Genomic DNA, 22,605 nt, shown 5'->3' on the forward strand with positions numbered 1-22,605 from the left:
CTTTTTTTTTTCTTTTCAAAAGATTTTTTAAATAAAAGAATACAACTTATAAAATAGTTGCTTAAAATATATCTACTTTAAAAATATTTGTAGAACTAGTAGCAAATAGTTCTGAATATGAGCGCATCTGAAGTAAAGGATACTAGACTTTCTTTGATTACGGCTTTTCATGGAGCTTGGTTTTGTAAAGAAGCTACAATAACTAAAGTTGGAAGCCAGATAATCTCATTCTGCAAGGGGTATCGATCAATTGGTGAACGTAGAGTTCCTTTTAACTTCACCTTGTCTCATAATACTTCAGGACTAATTCACGATATTGATGGCCCATTAGACGATAGGTCTGATCCTAGTACAACGGGATATCCTTTGCTAGAATTCTATAAATCAAATTACTTTTTCTCATTATACGAGGATATTGACTACCAGACAAGACAAACCACTGGTGCAAGATTAGTAGTCTACTCGTTAAATGCATCATCTTTAACACCTTTTAGTGCATCTTCTAACTTTGATACTTGTACAAATTTGCTCCATGATAAGATTCTAAAGGTTAATTCTGATGGTACCTTTGATGTTGGACTCACATGGAAAAATGCCTATTACATAGCAGAACCAAAAGTTAAGCGTCCAAAGTGGACAGATAAAATGAAAAATCCATTTTCTGAAAGACAATGGAGCGTCACTGATTATGGAAATCAGAATCTCTATGTACCTGACTGGGGAGAAAATCTTTCAGAATTTAAGAATCCGCGTGTATATGCTTGGAGCTTTGACATGCCAAATTCGATTAATTCTGAACCATTTGAGCTTAATTTCAGTTTTCGTGAGACACATTCTGTCTTTTCATTAAGACTACTTCCAAACGAAATGGCTATGGTTGTTAATGCTTTTGAAAATGAGCCTTTGAAACTTGGTTACTCTTTTTGTTTTGGCCGTCCATCTAAGGCTATTCTATGTAATTTGGCTCCTTCAGAACCTATTGGTTCATATAATCTTAAAACTATTTCAGAAATTATTCTTACTCCTCCTGATGAATTTGTTAGAGGAATACAAATTATTGTTACATCATGTTCTCCACTAGTTTCTAAATGCACTTTATTATACTTTTCTATGCCTTCTAATCAGCTGAATGAACCTCACTGGTCCTCCTTACAACTTTGTGCTCAAGATCTTGTATTGAATGGACTCTCTTGGTCTCCAGAAGGAGAAAGAAGAATTTGTGTGTCTACTCAAGCAGATCCTGCTCCAGCAAATGACCCTCTCAAATTTGAAGGTTTCTCTGGACTATTTGGTACATCTAACTACGCTCTTATTCCTTTAAATGGTTCAAACTGGGTATTCACTTCTACTTATGTTGGAAGTAAATTAGTACCTGTTGCAATTAATATTATTACAGGACAAGTTTGCAGAATTAAACTTGTCGTAAGTGATGAGTCATTGTATGAGGGTGATCTAGAAGTTTTTTCTGTAAGCTTTGGACCTAATGATTCTTCAGTTTATGCAACTCTTAATCTATCTTCACCTACTATGCCATCTTTGGTCATGATTGTACAAATGTGCCTAAATCCAGTACGTAATATTATTCACGCTCAAATCGTCAAATCTGTGAGCTCTTTTGGAAAGAATTCTAATGCTTTTGCTTCATCTCTTGTAAAAAAAATTCCACAATCTCCATTGTTTAATAACACATTCAATCTTGCAAAAGTCTTGGACAATATTGAATTCTTCACTTTTAAGGACAAACATTTAGTTATTAGAAGTAAGGACCTATCTAAATGTTCTCCTGACCTCAAAAAAAGTCCGCTTTTTCTATTTCTTCATGGAGGTCCACACTCAGTAACAACCACAAACTACAACTTTTTCCTTGTTTTCCTAGTAAGTATCGGATATACAGTACTTGCTCCAAATTATACTGGATCTATTGGTTTTGGAGACAATTATACCAAATCACTTATTGGACATTGTTTTGAAACAGATGTTAATGAGATTATGTCTCTATCAGATAATATTAGAAGCGTTAAAGAACTGAATTTGGATCCAAACAAATGTTTTGCTTATGGTGGATCATATGGAGGAGCTTTAATTTTCTCATTAGTCACACATCATCCCAATTTTCTTACATGTGCTGTATCTAGTAATGGATTTACTAATGCGATATCTTTTATTGGAACTACTGATATTCCAGATTACGTATTTTCTGAGTTTATTCCTGAGACTTCAGTACCAGATAAGAAAAGAATTACAATTCTTAGAGATACAGATACTTTAGTTAAGCTTCATACGAATTCGCCAATATCTATGGTAGATAAGGTTGTTACTCCATTATTAATAGCTGTTGGAGGTAAAGATAAAAGGGTACCAGCATCACAATCTATTGAATTTTATAAAGCTTTGAAGCAGCTTGGTAAGAGCGAGGTTAAAATGCTTTACTATCCTGACTCAGGCCACTCAATTAGTAGGTCAAAAGAACCATTAGACTTATTCTTGAATTTAGCGAATTGGTTTGGTCTTCATTCTGGAATTCCTTTCGTTTTTACCGGAGATTTATAAAAATACAAGATTTTTAAATATACTGGAATGTTTTTTTCAGAACGAATTTACTTTTGGAGTGTAAAAATGCAAGAGAATTCAAACCCGAGATTTATACTTAAATAATTAGAATGATCTAATAAAAATAAGTTGACTTTATATTAAACAAATATTTCTATTGAGTAAAAAAGAAATCTAAAGTATTTCAGGTGTTTTTTTAAAATAATTATATACTTTATAATTCCATCTTGAAGGTATTTGTTCTAAATAAGGCTATAATTTAGAGTGATTGAATGATAAACATTGGCATTAACAAAAATCCAAATGCATTTTCTTTTTTTTCCTATTTTAACATTGAGCGATTAAAACAAAGGAAAACAATGAATTTCTGAAAATTCATCTCCAACTTGCCAAAGGTAATTAAAATAATTGTTAATAATGTGGTTATTGTTATATTTGTTTTGACTGAAATTAGAGAGTGTCTTATTATTAATGTTGTTTGTTTTGGAACTTGTTTTTGGATATTTTTTTTTCTTAATTCTTTGTTGAAAGATTTCAGTCATTGAAGGATATACTGGATCGAAGATTTCAAAATGTTCTTGGTCAATGACATATAAACTACTTTGAAGAGGATCTAGGACTTTTTTAATCTTTTTTGTATTGTTTTGATAGTTTGATTTTTTTTTTGTTGTTTTCAATTCTTGTTCAAAGTGATTAGAGTCACTATTTATTGTTGAGATTGTATTATTAAAGTCATTTGATTTAATGTCAAATAACTTTACCATTTCTTTAACAGAATGATTAGGCTTTGGATAGTTAAGAGTACCTTCGAATTGCATGTTGAACATTTAAACTTTAAGAATATTTATTATATTTTTTTTCTTCTCTTTAAATTGATACAAAAGTCAATAAAGTGATAAAATGGAAGAATATATCAAGAATGGAAATATCGTAATTTTAAGAAGCGCATAAAAGTCATTATTTGAATACATTTTTTTTGCATTTCATGAATTTTTAACAATTTTCCCTCAATAACAATTTGAGTATATGCAGTTGATTAATTTTCGATTACGAAAAAATACGAGTTAATAAACGGAGGGAAAAGAAAAGTAAAAATGGGAATAATTGAAAATTTGTCCCACAAAGTTTAACATGTACGAATAATCCACATGAAAATTACTTAATAAATTATATGAATTAAAAACTTTTAGTAGAAATAAAATTTATTATAAAAGTTGAAAATGTGTTTAATAAATATTATAGAAAGAATTAACAAGATTTCTTGAGAAGCTTTAATAAGAAGTGAAATAGGGAATTATGTTTTAGGGGGTTTGATATATTTATTTATTTTAATGATAAGATTTAGTAGAAAAATGAGAAAAAAAAAATCAAATATGTAGAAGCAACAATTATTAATATTTGGATGAGGTGATGATTGGGGGAAAAAAATCATCTAATTTACAAACTCATATTGATGAATCTTTTAATTAATCATTATTAGTATTTTTTAGAAGTGCATTTATTAAATTATTTGCATACGTGTATTAGCGTTATTAAGTACCGGCAAGTGGGGCTTCCACATAAGTGCATGTTTTGGGCGCCAAATGCATGTAAGTACATTTTGACGGTGCAATAGAAAATAGAATCAAAATAGGTTCCACTCAAATTCGAGATTTTTTTTAATTTATAAACAAAGGTGGGAAATAAAAGAAGTCATGTATAAGGTTATATATATTTACAGGTGAAATATAATAAATTATTAATACATTAGGTAATGCTAGAAAAAAGTATTAAAAAATTGTAAAATGCCAAAAAAAATTGGTGGAGAGACTGAAATATTAAGGCTAAAAGAAAGGAGAGTAATATAAATAATAAATAAAAAAGATTAAAAACAATAATAGAAGTAATAATAATATTTGAAGAAAAAATTTGGTTGAGGAATATAATTAAAAGAAAGAAAGTGATTGGAAGGAGATAATCTCTAATTAATTTTGGAGATTATTATTTTAATTATTACTATTGTTATTTATTTTCTTCCAAGCTTGTTAACAAAAAAAGTTAATATTAAATTGGAATGGAAATTAGGATTAATAAAATATTAGAACAGAGAAGAAAGAATAATGTAATAATAGGAAATAAAAGTAAGAAAGTTTTATCAATTACTAGAAAGGATTAAAAGAATGAAAAACTTTTCGAAAGAAGAGACACGAAAACCTTTTACAAATAGACAAGTTATTGATATTAAGTCGAGGCATGATCAGAGTGGAAGACATTTAAAGACAAATGGAGAATTTGGATATGAAAGTGGGATTTGGTCAAAATTTGTTGGATTAATGAAGAACTCACTAAATATTTCAATTTTAAACAGACCTTCAAATCAATTGAATAAAGTTATGGATAATACGAGTTCAAAAAACCATTTGAAAGAAATAATAATGAAGAAGAGTACGGAGAAATTTAACGATAAATCAGCAAAGTTAGGAATTGGATTAAGAGAACAGAAAGAAGTTAATATTGGGATTAAATCAAAGGGGGAAAAGAGCCCAGTTTCGCCAAAAAGTACAAAGATATCACCCAGTTTATCTCCCGTTGTTTCTTTCCCCTACTCAACTTCTTCTCCATCATCTTCTTCTTCCTCATCATTTTCATCTCCTTCAAGTTTGAATGAAAATATTGGAATTTCTTTTGCAGAACAAATATTGAATTTTAATTCAAGTGAATATTCCAAGGTTATTAATGGTCAAGCTCCTGTTACTCCAACAACATTAGATGGAAGTTCAACAACAACGTCTCCAACATTTACAAATTTACGTTTTTCAAGTCCTTCAAATAATAATGGATCTGCAAAATATAATGAAACTCCAAATAGTAAGGAATTTGATTCTTCAACTTTAAAAGAAGAATATTTTTCAAATAAAAAGAATCATGCAGTGGATTTTTCTGCAGATGATAATCATCTAAATTACATAATGGAAAGAATAAATCAAAGTGGCTTAGTAGAATCCAATGATAAGTCTGTTGCAAAATTAGATATTCCTTTATTAAATCAATATATCTCACAAGACTTAATTGCAGAAGTAGGCAGTTGCTTGGAAGAAAATAATAAAAGGATATCAAGTAACAAATATACTTTATTAGGTAGAGGATTGAGTAATTTACCAAAACATTCATCCACAGTATCTTATTCTCCATCTTCTTTATCATCAGGAAAAAACGACAAAGTTTGTTATACCTGGAAAGAGGCAAAACAACTCATAAGTAAATTAAAGAGTTCAACAAAACTGTATAAATTTAATGGGGTCCCATTTTCTGATTGGGCTCACGAGAAAATACCAACTTTGGGTGCTTCCCCAACAAGTTGTAGGGTTCAGGAAATGTTCAAATCTAGAATTTATTTGGAAAAAAATAATGAAGTTTATGCTACTTTATTTATAAAAAAGATACCAAGAAATATTTGGTCTAAACAATGGGAAATGCATGAGATTTGGGATGGTGATTATGTTACTGATGGGGAAGACTTTGTGATGGAGGCTGCAGCTCTAGCTTTTCTGCAAAATCATAGTGTTGGAATTGCTCCAAGACTATATGCTATTCTGGAACATTGTGAAGATAATTGTAATGATATTAATAGTAATAAAGAAAGTAAAATTCAATACAGAAATATCGCAAATAGAAATGCTTGCGATTATTTACTATCTAAAGATACTACACATATAATATTAGTTTCAGAACATTATGGTGAAGACTTATTGGATTATTTGGATAAATGTGAAAAAAAAAATAGAAATCTAACAGATAAAGAGAAAAAGGAATTACAATATAAATTGGCATTAGCATTAAATAATCTTCATTCAAAAGGATTATGCCACCTTGATTTCACTCCTGAAAATATTTTAATTGGCCCAAATGGTATCAATATTTGTGATTTTGCAAAATCTACTCCAATTATTACCAAAAATCCTAGACATACTCATTATTCAAGAAAAAGTCCAAAAAATCATTTATCTGAAAATTTTAATTCTAATAATACTAGCTTTAACTTTATCAATCCGCCTCCTGAAGCTTATTGTGAGTTTGAAAGTTGTGAACCGACTGTTGGAAAAGGAGCTTATATGCCACCAGAATGTTGGAAGATCTTTTGGAGATTAGAGGAAAATAAAATTCAATTTCCACTTGAAGAATTAATGGATATTGATACATATAATAGAAGAAGCAATTATTCATATTTTAATGAATTCTCCAGAATTCATAATAAAAGTCCAATTAAATGCCAAGATAGATCTATGTTTTATTTTAATACAAGGATTGCTGATATATATATGCTTGGTATTATAATGTTTTGGATCTGGTCAGATGGTGGAATTTGGAAATATTCCGATACCAGACAAGATCATAGGTATCAGAATTTGGTATTTTCTGATATTAATTTTGATGTATTTCGTGAATGCAGAGGTTGGAACAAACAATTAAAATCATTATTAAAAAAAATGTTGGAGCCTGATCCAAATAAAAGGATCACAATGAGCGAAATTTTATCCGATCCATGGTGGAAATGCCCCTTAGATGAGTAGAAATAATCACTCACAATTATCATCAAATTTTGTGTTTTGGTCATCTATTAATTATTTCTAAATTAATTTTAATGGGTAACTAAATGTAAAAATAAGACTAATCTAATGCAGCCAATCAAGAAATATTCATTCGTGCTTAAATTTTATATTGGTCAATCTTAAAAATGTGATAATTTTACTATTGTTAATGAAATATTAATTTATAATTATAGAGATTTTCATTATGGCTTTATATACTAATGCTTCAAGTAAGATATTAATTATGTAAATGCATGTAGAGCAGCAATTCATATGGAAATTTCATGTTTTATTGAAAATAATGTTTTTGAGAAAAAGTATTAATGCAGTTTTAAGCTTCTTCATAATGGCTATGGTTAGAAATTATTTTATTATTCAAATTAGAGATGGCGGGTTCATTATAAATAATACCGGGTACCTAATATTCTGAATCATTTTAATAAATATAACTAATGCTTTCCTTTTTATAAAAAAAAGAAGAGAAAGAATTTAATATTAAGTAAAATAATTTAAAAGTACAATATAAATAAAAAAGTTGAATTTGAATTTGACTTGAAATAAATAAAAGTAAGAGCTTAGAGGATCATTTGGAAAAGTGCATTGATTTTTAAGAGAATTACTAATAGACTGGGTAATAAGTAAATAATGGAAAATCCACAAAATATTGTCAAACATGCATTCAATGAAGCTATTAAGAACTTGTTTCCAGAGTTTGATAAAGAAGCAATAATTGCAATATCAAATCCAAACTTTGGAGATTATCAGTGTAATAGTTGTATGACCATTTTCTCGCAATTTAAAGGTAAATTAGAAGGAATAAAAAGCCCACGAGACATTGGAATGAAGATTAAAGATTATATTGAGAAAAATGGTGATTTGTCAATAAATTTTAAATCCATAGAAGTTGCACCACAAGGATTTATTACAATAAAGTTATCAGATGAATTTATTCAAAATAATTTATCTAAATTACAAGAAATGGATGAGGTAAAAGTAACTCCAACAATGAAATTCCACTGCAAAAGTGGAAGAAAAACTCCAAAAGTAATTGTAGATTTCTCATCACCAAACATTGCCAAAGAAATGCATGTTGGACACTTAAGATCTACAATTATTGGTGATACAACATGTAGAATTCTTGAATATTTAGGATTTGAAGTATTAAGAGTTAATCACGTTGGAGATTGGGGTACTCAATTTGGCATGCTTATTGAATATTTAAAGGAAGAATATCCCACTTTTGTTGAGAATTTACCAGAAATATCAGATTTACAAGAATTCTATAAGAACTCAAAGAAAAGGTTTGATACTGATCCACAATTTAAGTTAAGGAGCCAACAGAATGTTGTTATGTTACAAGGGGGTGATCAAGATGCTTTGACTGCTTGGAAAAAGATTTGTGAGGTTAGCCGAGTTGAATTTCAGAAAATTTACGATCGACTTGGAATTCGTCTTGAGGAATTTGGTGAAAGTTATTATAATGATATGATCCCTGGGGTTGTTAAAATGTTGGATGAAAAGGGTATTCTTAAGCTTGATAATGGAGCTCAGTGTGTTTATACTAAAATTAATGAAATACCTTTAATGGCTGTTAAAAGTGATGGAGGATATGGATATGATTCAACAGATTTAGCTGCAATTCACCATAGATTAATCACTTTAGATGCTGATTGGGTTATCTACACTACTGATATGGGCCAAGAAGAACATTTTATGAAACTTTTCGACGTTGCTGAAACTATGGGATGGCATGATCCTTCTAATACAAGACTATTTTTCATTGGATTTGGAGTTATTCAAGGAGAAGATGGAAAAAAGTTTAAAACAAGAAGTGGTGATGTTGTCAAATTAACTGAACTTATTGACGAAGGTGTTGCTAGAGCAAAGAAAGAATTAGTTGACAGAAGAAATCAAAGAAGATCTGATCAAACAAATAAATCAAATACAGATGTTGAAGTTGATCATCCAAATATTGATGATTCTGACTTGGATTTAATGGCAAATACTATTGGTCATGCAGCTATTAAGTACTTTGATTTGAAGCAAAATAGACTTACTAATTACAGATTTTCATTTGATCGAATGTTGGATCCAAAAGGTAATACTGCAGTTTATTTACTATATGCATATGCAAGAATTTGTGCAATCTTTAGAAAAGTTGAATTCATTCAATCTGATAATAGTATGGTAATTAAACAGAAAGTTTCAAACTTTAAGCTTAAGATTTCTAATAATGTTGAACGAAAATTGTCTATTCAGTTACTCAGATTCCCTGAAGTTTTTGATGGAATTTTGAATGATTTCTTCCCCAATAGACTTGCTGATTATTGTTATGAATTATCCGAGTGTTTTGCACAATTTTATACTGAATGCAGAATTATTGGATTAGAAGAACAGCAACTTGAACAAAGTAGGCTTTTACTTTGTTTCTTAACAAAACAAATTCTTTTAAAAGGACTTGATTTATTGGGAGTTGAAACTTTGGAGAAGATTTAAAAAAAAAGAGGAAAGAAAAACAATGAAATAATTTAATCCAATTTAAACTGCTAGTGAATTTATTACACAGCAATTCAACTCTTTTTTAATATCAAATAAGATAATTATAACTAAATTGGAAAATTTTATCTTAATTGTAAATATTTCAAAGTCTAAGGTTATATATTCGTACAAACAAGTAATCGCATTAAACATATATAAAATTAGGTATCTTTATTTCAAAACCCAACCAAACTTTTTAATCAGAATCTGAAAAGATAACATGACTATTTGATGGCTTAATCTTTGTCTTTGTTTCTGATTCAGATATTGGGTAGTTGTTAGAGTTTGATTTGTCTTTGTATTTATCTTTGTATTTATCTTTGTCTTTCTTAACATTTATCTTATTAGAGCTTTTCTTTGTATTACTACTGTTTCTTGTTTGATTGCCTCCAATCATATATTCAATCTTTTTTATTGGTCTTTTTAAAGTATCATGTTCCTTATTCAGATTCTGATCGCATTCTAAATCATCACTATCATCCTGAGCAAGAAATGAATCTTTCAATGACAAATTATTAATTTCTGAAGTCTTAATCTTCTTTCTTCTAAGCTCTTCCTTAAGTTCTTGAACATCATTAATATATTCTTCTCTTCTTTTAATCATCTCAGAATCTAATTCTGTATTTGAAAATAAAGGAATATATTTCCTTTCTTTAAAAAATGGAAGTAATCTTATGTAATCTTCATATCTTTTATAAACTAATATTTTTGATTTAATTTTCAAAATTTTATCTCTAACTGTATCATTTTCTGAAAAACTTAAATCCAAACATTCTTTAGGATTTCCCTCTGCATTATCAATATCACTATTATTTTCATCTTGTTGTATTTCTTCTTCAATTTCATTATTTCTTAATATTTCTACCAAGTCCTTTTGGAGTTGATTAATTTTCCTTTTAACTTTAACAAGTTCAACAAATCTCATAGTCTTTTGCTTATTCTTCTTATATTGAAGATATTTATTAAGCTTCTTCTTATATGAGCTATTATTCTTGGAGATTGTATCTTTTAAAACTTTTGCTTCCTCTTCTAATTCAATCTTCTTTTCTTCAGAAATTTGAAATTTCTTATTTTCCAATAATCTTTTAATATCTCTGATTCTTTGACCTGCACTTCTGGCCTTTTTAGCTTTATTTTCTTTATTAGATTCACTCATTTTTTTTTTTGTAATTCTTATGAATTTTATAGAATTTCACTCTGTTAATAAATCTCAAAAAGATATTTTTATTATTTAGAAAAACATAAAATAAATTTATCCTATATTCCACTTGGTTTATTATTCAAGCTTAAAGTAACCTCTAATAAGCCAATTATATTGTATTGTATTATCTTTTATATAGGTAATGTGAAAGATTAATAATATTGACTTTTTTGAAATAAAATTAAAATATATATTTCCAAGTTAAACTCCAGCTACCAAGTCCTCCAACTTCTAATCTTCTAAAAGTTTCTCTCTCAAAATTTGAAAATCTTTTTTTTCTTTTCTTCCTTTTTAGTTTATTTTTGACATTTTAATTATAAATAATTTCCCAGAAGCCCGCCCAAACTGAAAAATGCTATACCGGTGACAACTAATAATTTTTTTTTTGTGGAAAACAGATCAAAATTGACCAAAAATTTAGGAAAAATAAAATTTGAAAAAAATAAAAGTCTGTATGCCGTTATATTTGGTTTGGTTTGTTTTACACCCTGATTATCATGAATTTAGACTTCAGGAATTGGAATCTTTAGCTGAATGTTTTGGAGTTGAAAAAAATAAGCTTTGGGTCACTAATTTACCAGAATACGTTTCATGGCATCATCGTAAATATGATAGACCTTTAGCAAATGATCATAGTAGTTCTTTTGCATGGGTATGTTTACCAAATGAAGATATTGCTTTACGTATCTTGCAAAGAAGTGTTCTAGTAAGAGGTTTTATGCAAGTTTGGGCAAGTGGAACAGATCATGAACAAGTTGAGAAAGTTCTTAAAGAAGATGAATATGTTAAAAAAGAATTTCTTAGAAAGTATATACATGATGATGTTGATTTTTCTTGGAAAGTTAAAAGTATTGGAAAAAAGTTATCTAGACCTGAACAAGTTTCAAGAATGAATCATTATAGTTTTCTATTTAAAGGTACTGAGACTGTTAATTTAAAAGATCCTTCTTTAAGTCTGGGAATTTTTGAAGATTGGAGATCTATTCATAATCAAGAAAAACTTCCAATAGAAGGAATTTCTAAGGAGCAAATTTCTAAGCTTCAATCTACTATGCTTAAAAGGGTTTATCTTGGAAGAATAATAGAGAATCAAAGCTCTACTGATCTTGGAGATAAATCTCTATGGTGGTTGAAGTATACTTTAAATAAGAGACCAATATTAGGTCCAACAACTATGGATAATGAATTAGCCTTTATAATGTGTAATATTGCTCAAGTTAAAAAAAATGATATAGTTTTTGATCCATTTTGTGGAACTGGTGGTATCCTTATTTCAGCTTCTCATTTTGGAGCTACATGTTTTGGATCTGATCTTGATCTTAGAGTAATTAATGGATGGTTTTGTTCTTATGTTAATCCACATATGATTAAAGATCAATCTATTAAAGAAGACCATTCAAAATCTATTTATTCTAATTTTGACTATTATAAGCTTGAAAGACCTGGTATTATTAGAATGGATATTTCTCAGAGTTCAATTAGATCCTCATGGATAGATGCCATTGTTTGCGATCCTCCTTATGGAATTAGAGCAACTTCTAGAACCACTAATTCTAATTCAAATCAACCTACTAGTGTTTATTCAGGTAATAACTATATCCATACATTTATTCAGGATTACAATTATAGGAAATCTTCACCATCATCATCATCATCTTCTATATCAAATACTCATCCATCTACAGGAAAGAATACTTTTGGGTCTCATCAGCCAATTGATGAAATGATCTTTGACCTATTATCATTTGCATCTAAGACTTTGGTTATTCATGGACATCTTGTCTTTCTTTTACCTCTTATGGTATCAGATGCCAATATTGTAATTCCTAATCTTATTGAAAATTGGAAGCATATCTTTTCTATTGACTTTCCTTATATGCAAACATTAGGAGGAGGTCTTGGTAGATTGTTAGTACATATGAAACTAATCAACAAAAATGAAGAATTATTTGGGATCTAATATTAATTATTTTGTCTAAAAGAATATCTAATTAGGTAGATATAAGTTAGCAAAGGAAAAGGAACAAAATAAGATGAATAAAGAAAAGAATTTGGAATATATTAGTAGCTGCTTTTTTTCCTCTTCTCTTCTTAGTGAATAATGGAATATTTGCAAACAAATATCTCCTTTATTAGCATCTCATAAATTATGATTATATAAGTAAACATTGGAATTTTCTTTAAACTCATTTATAAATACCTTTTAATATATACATATATAAACACAACTTACTTATATTACCTTGTTTCATTAAAAGTTGCATTCTTTAAAATAGATTGTAGTTTCTGAGTTTGTATAGGTTTCAAGGATTCTGATATTAGAATATCATTTGAAAGATTATGAGAACTATTCATTGATGATGATGATGATTGGGACTCATTAAATATTTGTACATGAGAATTTTTGTTATTGTTCTGACTACTCTTGTAGTCATTATCATGATCACTTAAACGTGACAAATATTTATTATTGGAAGAATTGTTATTAACCAAAGTCCAGAACAAATTTGTTGAAGATGGACACATACAAGTATTTAAATTCTGAGATAAGTTACTTAAGTTCTTTTTACCAAAAGAAATAGCAACTTCATTACTAACTTGTTTTAAACAGTATAATGATGAAAATGAACTTGTAATTTGGTTAGCTCCCAAAACTTGTTTATTTGGATCATTTGAATAGGAAATAATACTTTGAACAGTCTTTGAAATCTGTGATAAAGTAGAAACTGGATTACTTTTTTGATTATCATTATTTATTTGACTATCTTTATCAGTCTTAAGGAACATCTTTTCAATAGATTTTTGAATATCATTAATATCAGTAGTTTCATATTCATCAGTAAATTCTTTATTAGTAGATAAAGAATCATCAATAACCATTTCAGTATTTTCTAATGATTGTTTATTAATATCTTGTAGAACTTGTGAAATAATTTCACCAGATGTATCCAAAGCTCGTATTTCTTGAATATAAATGTCATAACTGGATAACAAAAGCACTAAATATATAGAGATTTTTGTGTTTTCAACTTTAAATTGAATAATAGCATCCTTAACAGATGTTTCTTCAAATAAATCAATCTCAATATCTTCCAAACATTTAATTTGTTCAAGTTTAGATTTGGATTTAGTACTTTTTACAAATTGATAAAGAGAAATAAGTGCTTTTTGTTTTGTATTTTTAACAATAGCAAATTGAAATGGGATTTCTTCTTTTAAGAATTGGGTAAAATGACCATAATCTTGTATATTAATAAGCTTGGAATCAGAATTAAGTTGAATATTCTCTTGATGAATTAACTCCATGGAAGTAATATTCCATATAAAAAGCTTTCCAGAAGAAGGAGAAATTCCTAATAGATAATATTCATGATTATGCATAACAATAAGCATTTGAGTAATTTGAGCTCCTTTAACAGATAAATAACCAATATCACTTTCAAGTAGAATTGAATATTGTTTATTCCAATTATATACTATAATACCTTTAGATGAAGCCAAGAAAAGCTTATTAAATGCATGACTAAAACAAGTAGAATAAATTTCAATTTCAGATTCTGGATGAATAATTGATGAATTGACCCATTCTTTAATTTGATTTTTATAAATCCAACATTTAATTTCACGTTTACAAGTAATTGTTATAAAACATGTATTATTATCTTTATTAATATCATGATTATCATTTTCATATAATATATGATCAGATTCTGCTTCTTCTATTGAAACAACTTGGTCAATATGAGCAATAGGATAGTTAGATACTAATTCAAATTGTGTTTTATCTTTAGAAAGAAGAATTTTCCAAAATTTAAGATTATATGCTCTCTTTTCATCATTAAAATGATCAAATTTTTGACTTTCAATAGTAATAGCAGATTTTGAATTCTTTGAATAATATGCATCAATTAATACAACTCTAGTAATATCATCTTGTACAAGCTTTGATGAAGAAATTCCATCTCCAACTTTTGAAACATAACTTTCTTCAGGCTTACAAAGAATACTAGAATGCCATACATCTTTAATAAGATCATGAATATGCAACTTGAATGGATGAGAAATAATGGATACTAAAAGCTTTGTAGGATTCAAGAATTGAGATCCTAGAATTTTGATTTTAGGATAATCCATAATACTACCTTTAATTGCATTGAATGGAGTAGAAATACCATATATAGTATTTAAGATTTTATTATGTACTAGATCAATAATTTTAATACTGTTATCAGAGCATACAATAGCTGCTATTAATGAAGGTAAAGTATTAGAACCAGATACTTGAGTATAATCATGATTTTGAGTATCCATACAAACTTTTTCTTTTCTAAATGATGTAATATTATATATAGGAGCTCCCAATCTAGGAATAAATTGTCTAGTACCATTATTATTTGGATTTTTGTAATGATTTCTGGTATGAATCAGATAAGAATCTGAAGAGAAAGTTTGCCTCCATAATACTAGAACAGCTTCTTCTCCACCTGATAATATAGTATCTGTACCAGGTATAATATTTAAAGAATTTAATTCATGTGAATGCCAGTGAGATATTGATGTTTTAACATTATATTTATAGATCATTTTTTCAATATCAGAATTTTCAGAAATGGAAGGAGCATTTTTCCACATTTGTATACCTTCTTTTGATGAAGAAGGAGGAATAAACCAATAAGTTAACCTACCATAAGCATCACCAGTAGCAACAAATTGTTGATCTTCAGAAAGTGTAAGCGATAGAATATATTCGGAATGTCTAAAACGAATAATTTTATCAGGGTATTGAGTATTCCAAATAATTAAGATATTTTTCCATATAAAACAGAATAAAGACTCATCCGAAGATACTTGGAAATTTAAAGCTCCATATGAGAAGTTAATAATCTTTTTGAGAGATTTTTGAATAAATTTGGAATGATTAGATTTTTGATTAACAGAAGTATTAAATTTTGAAATTATATCAGAAATGGGAATTTTATATAAGGAAACATTAGTATCAATCAAAGTATCTTGATCTTTTGCTTCACTTATGATAAAATATATATTGTTTTTTGCAACTTTCAAATCAATAATACATCGACCAATTTCAATCTCTATTACAGACTTCTTTTCTTTATGATTTAAGATATCATTTAAATGAAAAATTCGTATTAAACCACTAACAGTTGTAGTAACAATAAATTCCTCATTTTGATCAGACTTTATCACACCAAGACCTGTGATAATTTCTTTTGAAGCAGAAAATTGAGATTTAGACTCTCCATTTCCCAAAGTATCATATACATAAATTTCGTTATCTCTTCCTTTTGGGATTAATAATAAATTCCCATTATTGCAAAACACTGGTGGTACTTTTAGAGAAAAGCATCCTCCTTTGTAACCTTTATTCATCTCTTCTCCTTTTCCATAAAAGACTAATAATACCAATCTATACAAGAGAATAGAAGAGTAATACTATCTCTATTAAGTATATATATATGTATATATATTAATGTATGTTTTCTCTTGCCTTGTTACCTTTTCTTGGTCTGTCTAACTTTGACTCCTTTTTAGGCACTTTCAAGAGGCGCCATAGCTGCGCCAAATTTTGCCCGCCTTAGAAATTGTATTCTTCACAATTAATTATATGATGTTTTCTGCATACAGAAGTATAAATAGAATTGTCACCAATAAGAATTTGTTCGCCAGAAAAAACAGGTTCTCCATTGCTATTTAATCTGATAGTCATGGTAGCTTTTTTGCCACAGCGACAAATAGTTTTGATTTCAGTAAGTTTATCAGCCCATGCTAATAAGTATTTACTTCCTTCAAATAAATTTCCCTTAAAGTCTGTTCTCAAACCATAGCATAGTACTGGAATATTTAGCTTATCAACAACAATGCATAATTCTCTAACTTGGAATTTCGTTAGGAATTGGCTTTCATCAACTAGAACACAATCAATTTTTTCCTTATTATTTTCTTGATTAATAATATCAAGTAGTTTTAAATCAGGAGTGAATGTGTGTGCTTTTTCTGAGAGACCAATTCTAGAGCAAATTGAGCCTTCTTCAAATCGGCAATCTTTGCTAATTGTAAAGAGAATGGTTTTCATTCCTCTTTCTTGGTAGTTGAATGAGGATTGAAGAAGAACCGTTGATTTTCCAGCATTCATTGCTGAATAGTAAAAGTATAATTTTGCCATTTTATTAAAGTATTTCCAATCTTATTTGCAGTAGGTATGAGTGATATTATTGCTTTAAAGTATTTATTAGGTAAATTGTTGAATTCTTTGTGTTAGATGGTTTAAAATTTTGTTTTGAGTGATTAATAAAAATAAATTTAATTTATTTTTACTTTATGAGTAGTTATTTAATCTCAATTTAGCCTCAAATTTATTACTTGAGAAAAGTGGTTACCTATATATAGATATTAAAAGGCGCCAAAAGGGTTCATTTTCAGATACTTGAAATGTAAATTGATATTATTATATAAGAGTGGGATTTCGAGTAGAATATATGTTTTTGGTGTGATAATGCTTTTTAACTTGAGTTTGATAAGAAATTATGATAAGTAGTCTTGAAAATGGGCCTACTGAGGAGGATCTTGAATTATTATTAGGTGGGTATAATAAGGAAGAGGAAATATTATTTGTTGATTTGAGGGAAGAATCAGATGAATTAGATAAAGTTTATTACCAGGAAAATTCCAATTTTTTGAATCCAGTTAGCTATATGAAAAGGATTGGCGATGAACAAAATCAAGATGCACCAGATAAATTGAAAAAGCGTAGAGTTAAGTCAAAGAAAACAAGACCAAGGAGGAAAAAAAGTAAATTGAAAGATGATTCTGATAAACTTTCAATAGACTCTGATGAATTTGTTGTACCAGATGATGAGGTGATTCCGCCTGACTGGGAGTATAACTTTGAAAAGCCAATAGTTTGTCAAAATGTTACATTTTATAATAAAGTTGACAATATTTTAACTGAGAAGCTTGAATGTAATGATAGTAGTTTGGACGAAGATTTTTTCAATAATTGTGAAATTAATGAAGGCGGATTTAAAGGTAGAAAACGTAAAAATGGAATGATTGGGATTGATATTGATAAAGAATATATTGATGATAAAGACAATACTGCATTAATTGTTGAAAGCCATTTACTGAAAGATGACATAGATGATGAAGACCAGGTAATTTTTGTAGATAGGAATTTGAACTCTTTTATTAAGCAGGTTGATAAAAATAAGACCATAGATGAAGTTAGGACAAATGATTCTGAACCAGTTATTGTTGAAAGCGATGAATTCATTATAAATACAGAGATTTTCAATTATGGGATTTTTAATATATACTTTAAAATGATGGATATTATTGAAGATTTTGAAAATTATAACAATTTTCAATGTTTTTCAGAAAGTTCATTTAAACTTGAAGGAAAAGATATTTCCACTCTTTTGATAGTATTCAAATCAATTGATATTGAATTCAGCAGTTTCAGCAATAATAGTAATAGTAGCTGTAGCAGTGGCAATATTAGTAATAATAATATTGGAAGTTTTGACTTGATTCAAAGTTATCTTGACTTATTTTACAATAATATCTTAAATTCATCAAAAGAGACTCAAAATTTTAATTCAACATTTTTAAAGGAATTACACTTTGAAATGATTGGTTTTATTGAGTCAAAGTTTGATGAGATTGTTCAATTAAACCCATCTGAATGGAATTATAAGGTATTGTTTTTGTTTTTAAGAATAATTGGACTAACTTTATTTGTTGAGCACTTGCTAATACATACAATAAAGATTGAAAAAACTTCAGAGTCAAAGATCTCAAATTTAAATGAAGAATTTTCAGTTTTTTTTGTCAATGAGAATATTTTGAACAAGAATAATGTATCCAAGATTCTTAGACAAATCTTGAAAAAAATGTTGGATCATTTATTAAATTTGACTTTAAAAGAAAACTTGAATGGTAATATAAGTAGTATTCATTGCATTTTGATTTTGACTTTATTCATTAATTTTAAAGTAAGTGGGGACTTGATTTTCACTTATATTTCAGAAAAATATATTAAAGATTTAAATATAACTTTTGATTTTTTTTTAATTTATTATTATGCAATGATTATTTATAGTAATTTTACTGATTTGAAGTTTGATATTTCCAAGTTATTTGCCAAATTTATCTTTGATTTAAAGGGCAATTCTTCAAATAAAAATGAATGTTTGAACCATTATTACTTATTAAATGAGTATTTAAAATCAGTTAATGTATATCAACTTAATAATATAAATTGCAAGAATAAATTCGAATCTCTATTATATTGTTTAAGTGATTCAAATTTCTTTTACAATATTAATAAAGAAAATGAAGTAAATATTTGTTTGTCATTATTTAGCATTGATAAATTAAATTCAGAAATCTTCTACTCAAATCTTCCATTAAATAACTTGAAATTAAAAGAAATTCATCATAATATGAGGTGTTTTGATAAAAAATTGAGAAATATACTATTCTTGAAATCTGGAAAAGATGAGGAGCATTGCAAAAATTATGAGAAAATGAAAAATAACTTGATTTTACCAATTAATTTTAAAGAAATAAATCTTCTTGAATTAACAGAAGAAATTTACTTTAATTTGTTGAACTTATTGGTAAATTTGATAAAAAATATCAATGAGTTAAATTTACTTTTAAAGTTTCTTCATATGCATTTTGATATTGGAAAAGCTTCGAATATAAGTAAAAATGATATTATAATGCATTATTTAGTATATAATACTTTATTCATAGTATTATTATTAAATTCAAATTTGTTTGAATTTGAAATTCCAATAATAAATTTATATTATACTTATTTAGAAGAAAATGACCAGATTAATAATTTTCTTCTAACTGAAATGGTATTAGATAATGAAAACACTGAAAACAATCATTTATCTGAGAAGATTAAATTGAATAAAAATTATAAACTGCTTATTCAAACTCTATTAGGGTCTTCCAAATTTGGTATCCAAATTGAATTAAAGTTCCACATTGATATGCTTTATAATATTATTACATTAATAGAACCATTGGCAGAAAATAAATATATATTTGAATATTTAAAACAAATTAATAATCTCAAGTTAAATGAACTATTTTATTATAATTCAAATAAAATTATCCCACAAAATATTCCCAATAATTATTTATTAAATTCCAACGAATTAATTTTGCACTCAAAATTAATTAGTAATTTTAATTCAAATATTTTGTTTGCACACGTAATTAATACCGGTATTGAATTATTGCCAAATGCATGCAAAATTAATGTGGACATAAAACAAAATGAATTATTAATTAGATTGATAATATATTTTAAAATAATAATAGAGGAAAAATTGGATATTTATTTTGAATCAATCAATAAATTATCAGATGTAGAATTGGATAAACCTTTTATTAATTTTATAGATGAGATTTTTAATTTAATAAATAATTTATCAATTTTATTGGTTTGGAATTTTTTGGAGATAAATGATACAACAGCATTTGAATTTTTAATTTATTATTTTGGTTTAATTTCAGACAAATTATTTTATTATATAAAATATTATAAAAATGGTCAAAACAACAAAGGAAAGCAAATTTGTGAATTATTTATTTTTCATATGTACAGGAATTTGGGAGGTTTTATTCTAAGATTTTTCAACAAATTTAAAGAAAATATTAAGATAGAATGTGAAATTTATTCATTTATGATTGTTTTTTATTTGTTAATGTTTAATATTAATCATTTTAATTTTAAAAGTTATTATAAAGAATATTTAAAAATTGAAAAAGAAATTTTTGAAAAAATCCAATTTTAAAKGGGATTWMCWARWKTSGWMTRSCAGRCAKYAAKAATRRAAGAAACGTTATCGGAAAATTAAAAAATTTTCATTTTATTAATTATTATATTAAAAAAAAAATTTGTAATAACTTGAATTCTATTTATAAATTGGTTGGAGTCATTAGTAATGAATGGAAATCAAAAATTAACAAAATATTAGATTATATTGAATTTATTGATTTATCTAATTTAAAGGAATCTTCGGATTCAGAATCAATCAAATTTAATATTAATGATTTAATACTAGAATTGTATTTTGATTATTATATTTCTAATCTGGATTGTGAAATTTTACAAATTATTAATAAGAAAGTTATCAATTATTCTATTAATTTATATTCCACTAAGAATATATATGGATTATTGATCAATTTTATTTTAAAGGGAATACATGAAAAAAATAATAATTCAAATATGGAACTTATTTTGAATTGGAATCATATTAATAACTCGATTAAAGGATATATTAATCAATTAAAAAATGACCTGTTAATAAATATTTGGATTAATTATGATTTTATACAAATGTTTATGATACCTAGTAGCTTCTCATGCAGATTTATATATATGAGAATACATTTTTGGATTAATATTCTAAGTATTCCACTTTCAAAAATGTTAATTAATTCTAATGAAGATTTTAATAATGTAAGAATTACACTTGAATATCCAATGAAGTATTTTAAGAAGTTACTGATAATCAAAGATTTTAATATATTTAAAGAAAATATTATAAATTTCTCAATAAACTTTATTATTGATTCTGTAAGATTAATTCAATTATCTTACTTTAAAATTATTTTAAAAATGTTTATTTCTAAAATTCAAAAAAATAATACTTTACATAATTTAGAGTTTGAAGAATTTACTAAATTTATATTCAAATTAATAACTTATATGAAACTCATTTCTAATAAAACAAAATTAGAATTGGAATCAAACCATGTAAATAATCAATTCAAAATTGATAATAACACAAAATGTGATATTATTGATATTATTTCTCTTTTAATATCTTATTTAAATCAAGTGTCCGAAGCTGTACATGATTTTTTAGTAATCAGACAGGAATTCATTCAAAATAATAACAATGATAATAATAATAATAATGATTTTAAAATCGATGATAAACCTATTCAGCAAATTAATTATGAATTATTGAAAAAGAAAACTGAGTGGATTAATTATTTCATTTATTCCAGTAATTTAAATTATTCTGATCATTCTGAAAATATCACAAAATTTAATATACTTGAATATATTTTAAATCATAATAATAAATATTCTTTATCTATTGAATTTCAAAAACTTCCAAAAATTTTCCAGTATATTAAAAAGGAAACCTCCAAAATGACTATCCACAAATTACAATTTTTCAACAATTTAACTTTTTCTGATTGTACATTTTCAAATACTAATACTATTCAATTATTTTAACAAAGTTTACATTAATTTTGTTATTAAATTAAGAAGAAAAATTATTTATTAATCTATCATTATTCTGCATGCATTTTTTTTAAAAATATTTACTTGCATTTCCACATGTACTCACGTTTCAGTACCGGCAATATTATTAATGACGTGTGAATCACCCCGCTCAAAGTGTAAATAGGGAATATAATTGAGTGGGGCAATTAGTAATATTAATAATAATAATATTATTATTATTAATATTATTATTATTATTAAATTAAAAATAAATTAATTCAGAGTTAATATAGTTATTCTTGTAATTAAATTTTTTTTGTTTTTTTAAGAAAAAAAGTTAATACATTGTCTTTGATAGTTGATCACTTTTTTAATAGATTCAACATGCTATCAGTAGTTTAGTTAGTAAATTGAAATAGATTCGTATTTTTTTCGGTATATTTGACTCTAAATATTATGAA

General features: G+C 26.7%; 10 protein-coding genes across 10 annotated transcripts; 6 read left to right on the forward strand and 4 right to left on the reverse strand.

The window, feature by feature from the left end:
- Positions 1 to 117: 117 nt before the first annotated feature.
- On the forward strand, positions 118 to 2,550 carry cgd5_4370 (conserved hypothetical protein; the record flags this gene model as incomplete). Its single annotated transcript, XM_625599.1, has 1 exon — positions 118 to 2,550. The coding sequence occupies one exon, from the start codon at positions 118 to 120 to the stop codon at positions 2,548 to 2,550; it is 2,433 nt and encodes an 810-aa protein (XP_625599.1).
- Positions 2,551 to 2,891: 341 nt separating this feature from the next.
- On the reverse strand, positions 2,892 to 3,377 carry cgd5_4380 (hypothetical protein; the record flags this gene model as incomplete). Its single annotated transcript, XM_625600.1, has 1 exon — positions 2,892 to 3,377. The coding sequence occupies one exon, from the start codon at positions 3,375 to 3,377 to the stop codon at positions 2,892 to 2,894; it is 486 nt and encodes a 161-aa protein (XP_625600.1).
- Positions 3,378 to 4,709: 1,332 nt separating this feature from the next.
- Positions 4,710 to 7,100, forward strand: cgd5_4390 (Ser/Thr protein kinase; the record flags this gene model as incomplete). Its single annotated transcript, XM_625601.1, has 1 exon — positions 4,710 to 7,100. One exon carries the CDS (start codon positions 4,710 to 4,712, stop codon positions 7,098 to 7,100), a length of 2,391 nt encoding a protein of 796 aa, XP_625601.1.
- A 663-nt stretch (positions 7,101 to 7,763) lies between these two features.
- Positions 7,764 to 9,614, forward strand: cgd5_4400 (RIKEN cDNA 2610011N19 gen; the record flags this gene model as incomplete). Its single annotated transcript, XM_001388256.1, has 1 exon — positions 7,764 to 9,614. One exon carries the CDS (start codon positions 7,764 to 7,766, stop codon positions 9,612 to 9,614), a length of 1,851 nt encoding a protein of 616 aa, XP_001388293.1.
- A 238-nt stretch (positions 9,615 to 9,852) lies between these two features.
- cgd5_4410 (hypothetical protein) lies at positions 9,853 to 10,812 on the reverse strand (the record flags this gene model as incomplete). Its single annotated transcript, XM_625602.1, has 1 exon — positions 9,853 to 10,812. One exon carries the CDS (start codon positions 10,810 to 10,812, stop codon positions 9,853 to 9,855), a length of 960 nt encoding a protein of 319 aa, XP_625602.1.
- Positions 10,813 to 11,311: 499 nt separating this feature from the next.
- Positions 11,312 to 12,817, forward strand: cgd5_4420 (MJ0710-like (thump + methylase domains). RNA methylase; the record flags this gene model as incomplete). The annotated part of the gene is made up of 1 exon (XM_625603.1): positions 11,312 to 12,817. One exon carries the CDS (start codon positions 11,312 to 11,314, stop codon positions 12,815 to 12,817), a length of 1,506 nt encoding a protein of 501 aa, XP_625603.1.
- A 278-nt stretch (positions 12,818 to 13,095) lies between these two features.
- Positions 13,096 to 16,248, reverse strand: cgd5_4430 (WD40 repeat protein; the record flags this gene model as incomplete). Its single annotated transcript, XM_625604.1, has 1 exon — positions 13,096 to 16,248. One exon carries the CDS (start codon positions 16,246 to 16,248, stop codon positions 13,096 to 13,098), a length of 3,153 nt encoding a protein of 1,050 aa, XP_625604.1.
- A 205-nt stretch (positions 16,249 to 16,453) lies between these two features.
- On the reverse strand, positions 16,454 to 17,062 carry cgd5_4440 (thymidine kinase of likely bacterial origin; the record flags this gene model as incomplete). Its single annotated transcript, XM_625605.1, has 1 exon — positions 16,454 to 17,062. A coding segment is annotated over one exon (609 nt), but the record flags the coding sequence as incomplete, so codon positions are not given.
- Positions 17,063 to 17,402: 340 nt separating this feature from the next.
- Positions 17,403 to 20,693, forward strand: cgd5_4450 (hypothetical protein with 8 transmembrane domains; the record flags this gene model as incomplete). The annotated part of the gene is made up of 1 exon (XM_625606.1): positions 17,403 to 20,693. One exon carries the CDS (start codon positions 17,403 to 17,405, stop codon positions 20,691 to 20,693), a length of 3,291 nt encoding a protein of 1,096 aa, XP_625606.1.
- A 437-nt stretch (positions 20,694 to 21,130) lies between these two features.
- cgd5_4460 (hypothetical protein) lies at positions 21,131 to 22,153 on the forward strand (the record flags this gene model as incomplete). The annotated part of the gene is made up of 1 exon (XM_625607.1): positions 21,131 to 22,153. The coding sequence occupies one exon, from the start codon at positions 21,131 to 21,133 to the stop codon at positions 22,151 to 22,153; it is 1,023 nt and encodes a 340-aa protein (XP_625607.1).
- Positions 22,154 to 22,605: the final 452 nt, after the last annotated feature.

This window comes from Cryptosporidium parvum, chromosome 5 (genome assembly GCF_000165345.1).
Source record: "Cryptosporidium parvum Iowa II chromosome 5, whole genome shotgun sequence".
NCBI classification, from domain to species: Eukaryota; Apicomplexa; class Conoidasida; order Eucoccidiorida; family Cryptosporidiidae; genus Cryptosporidium; species Cryptosporidium parvum.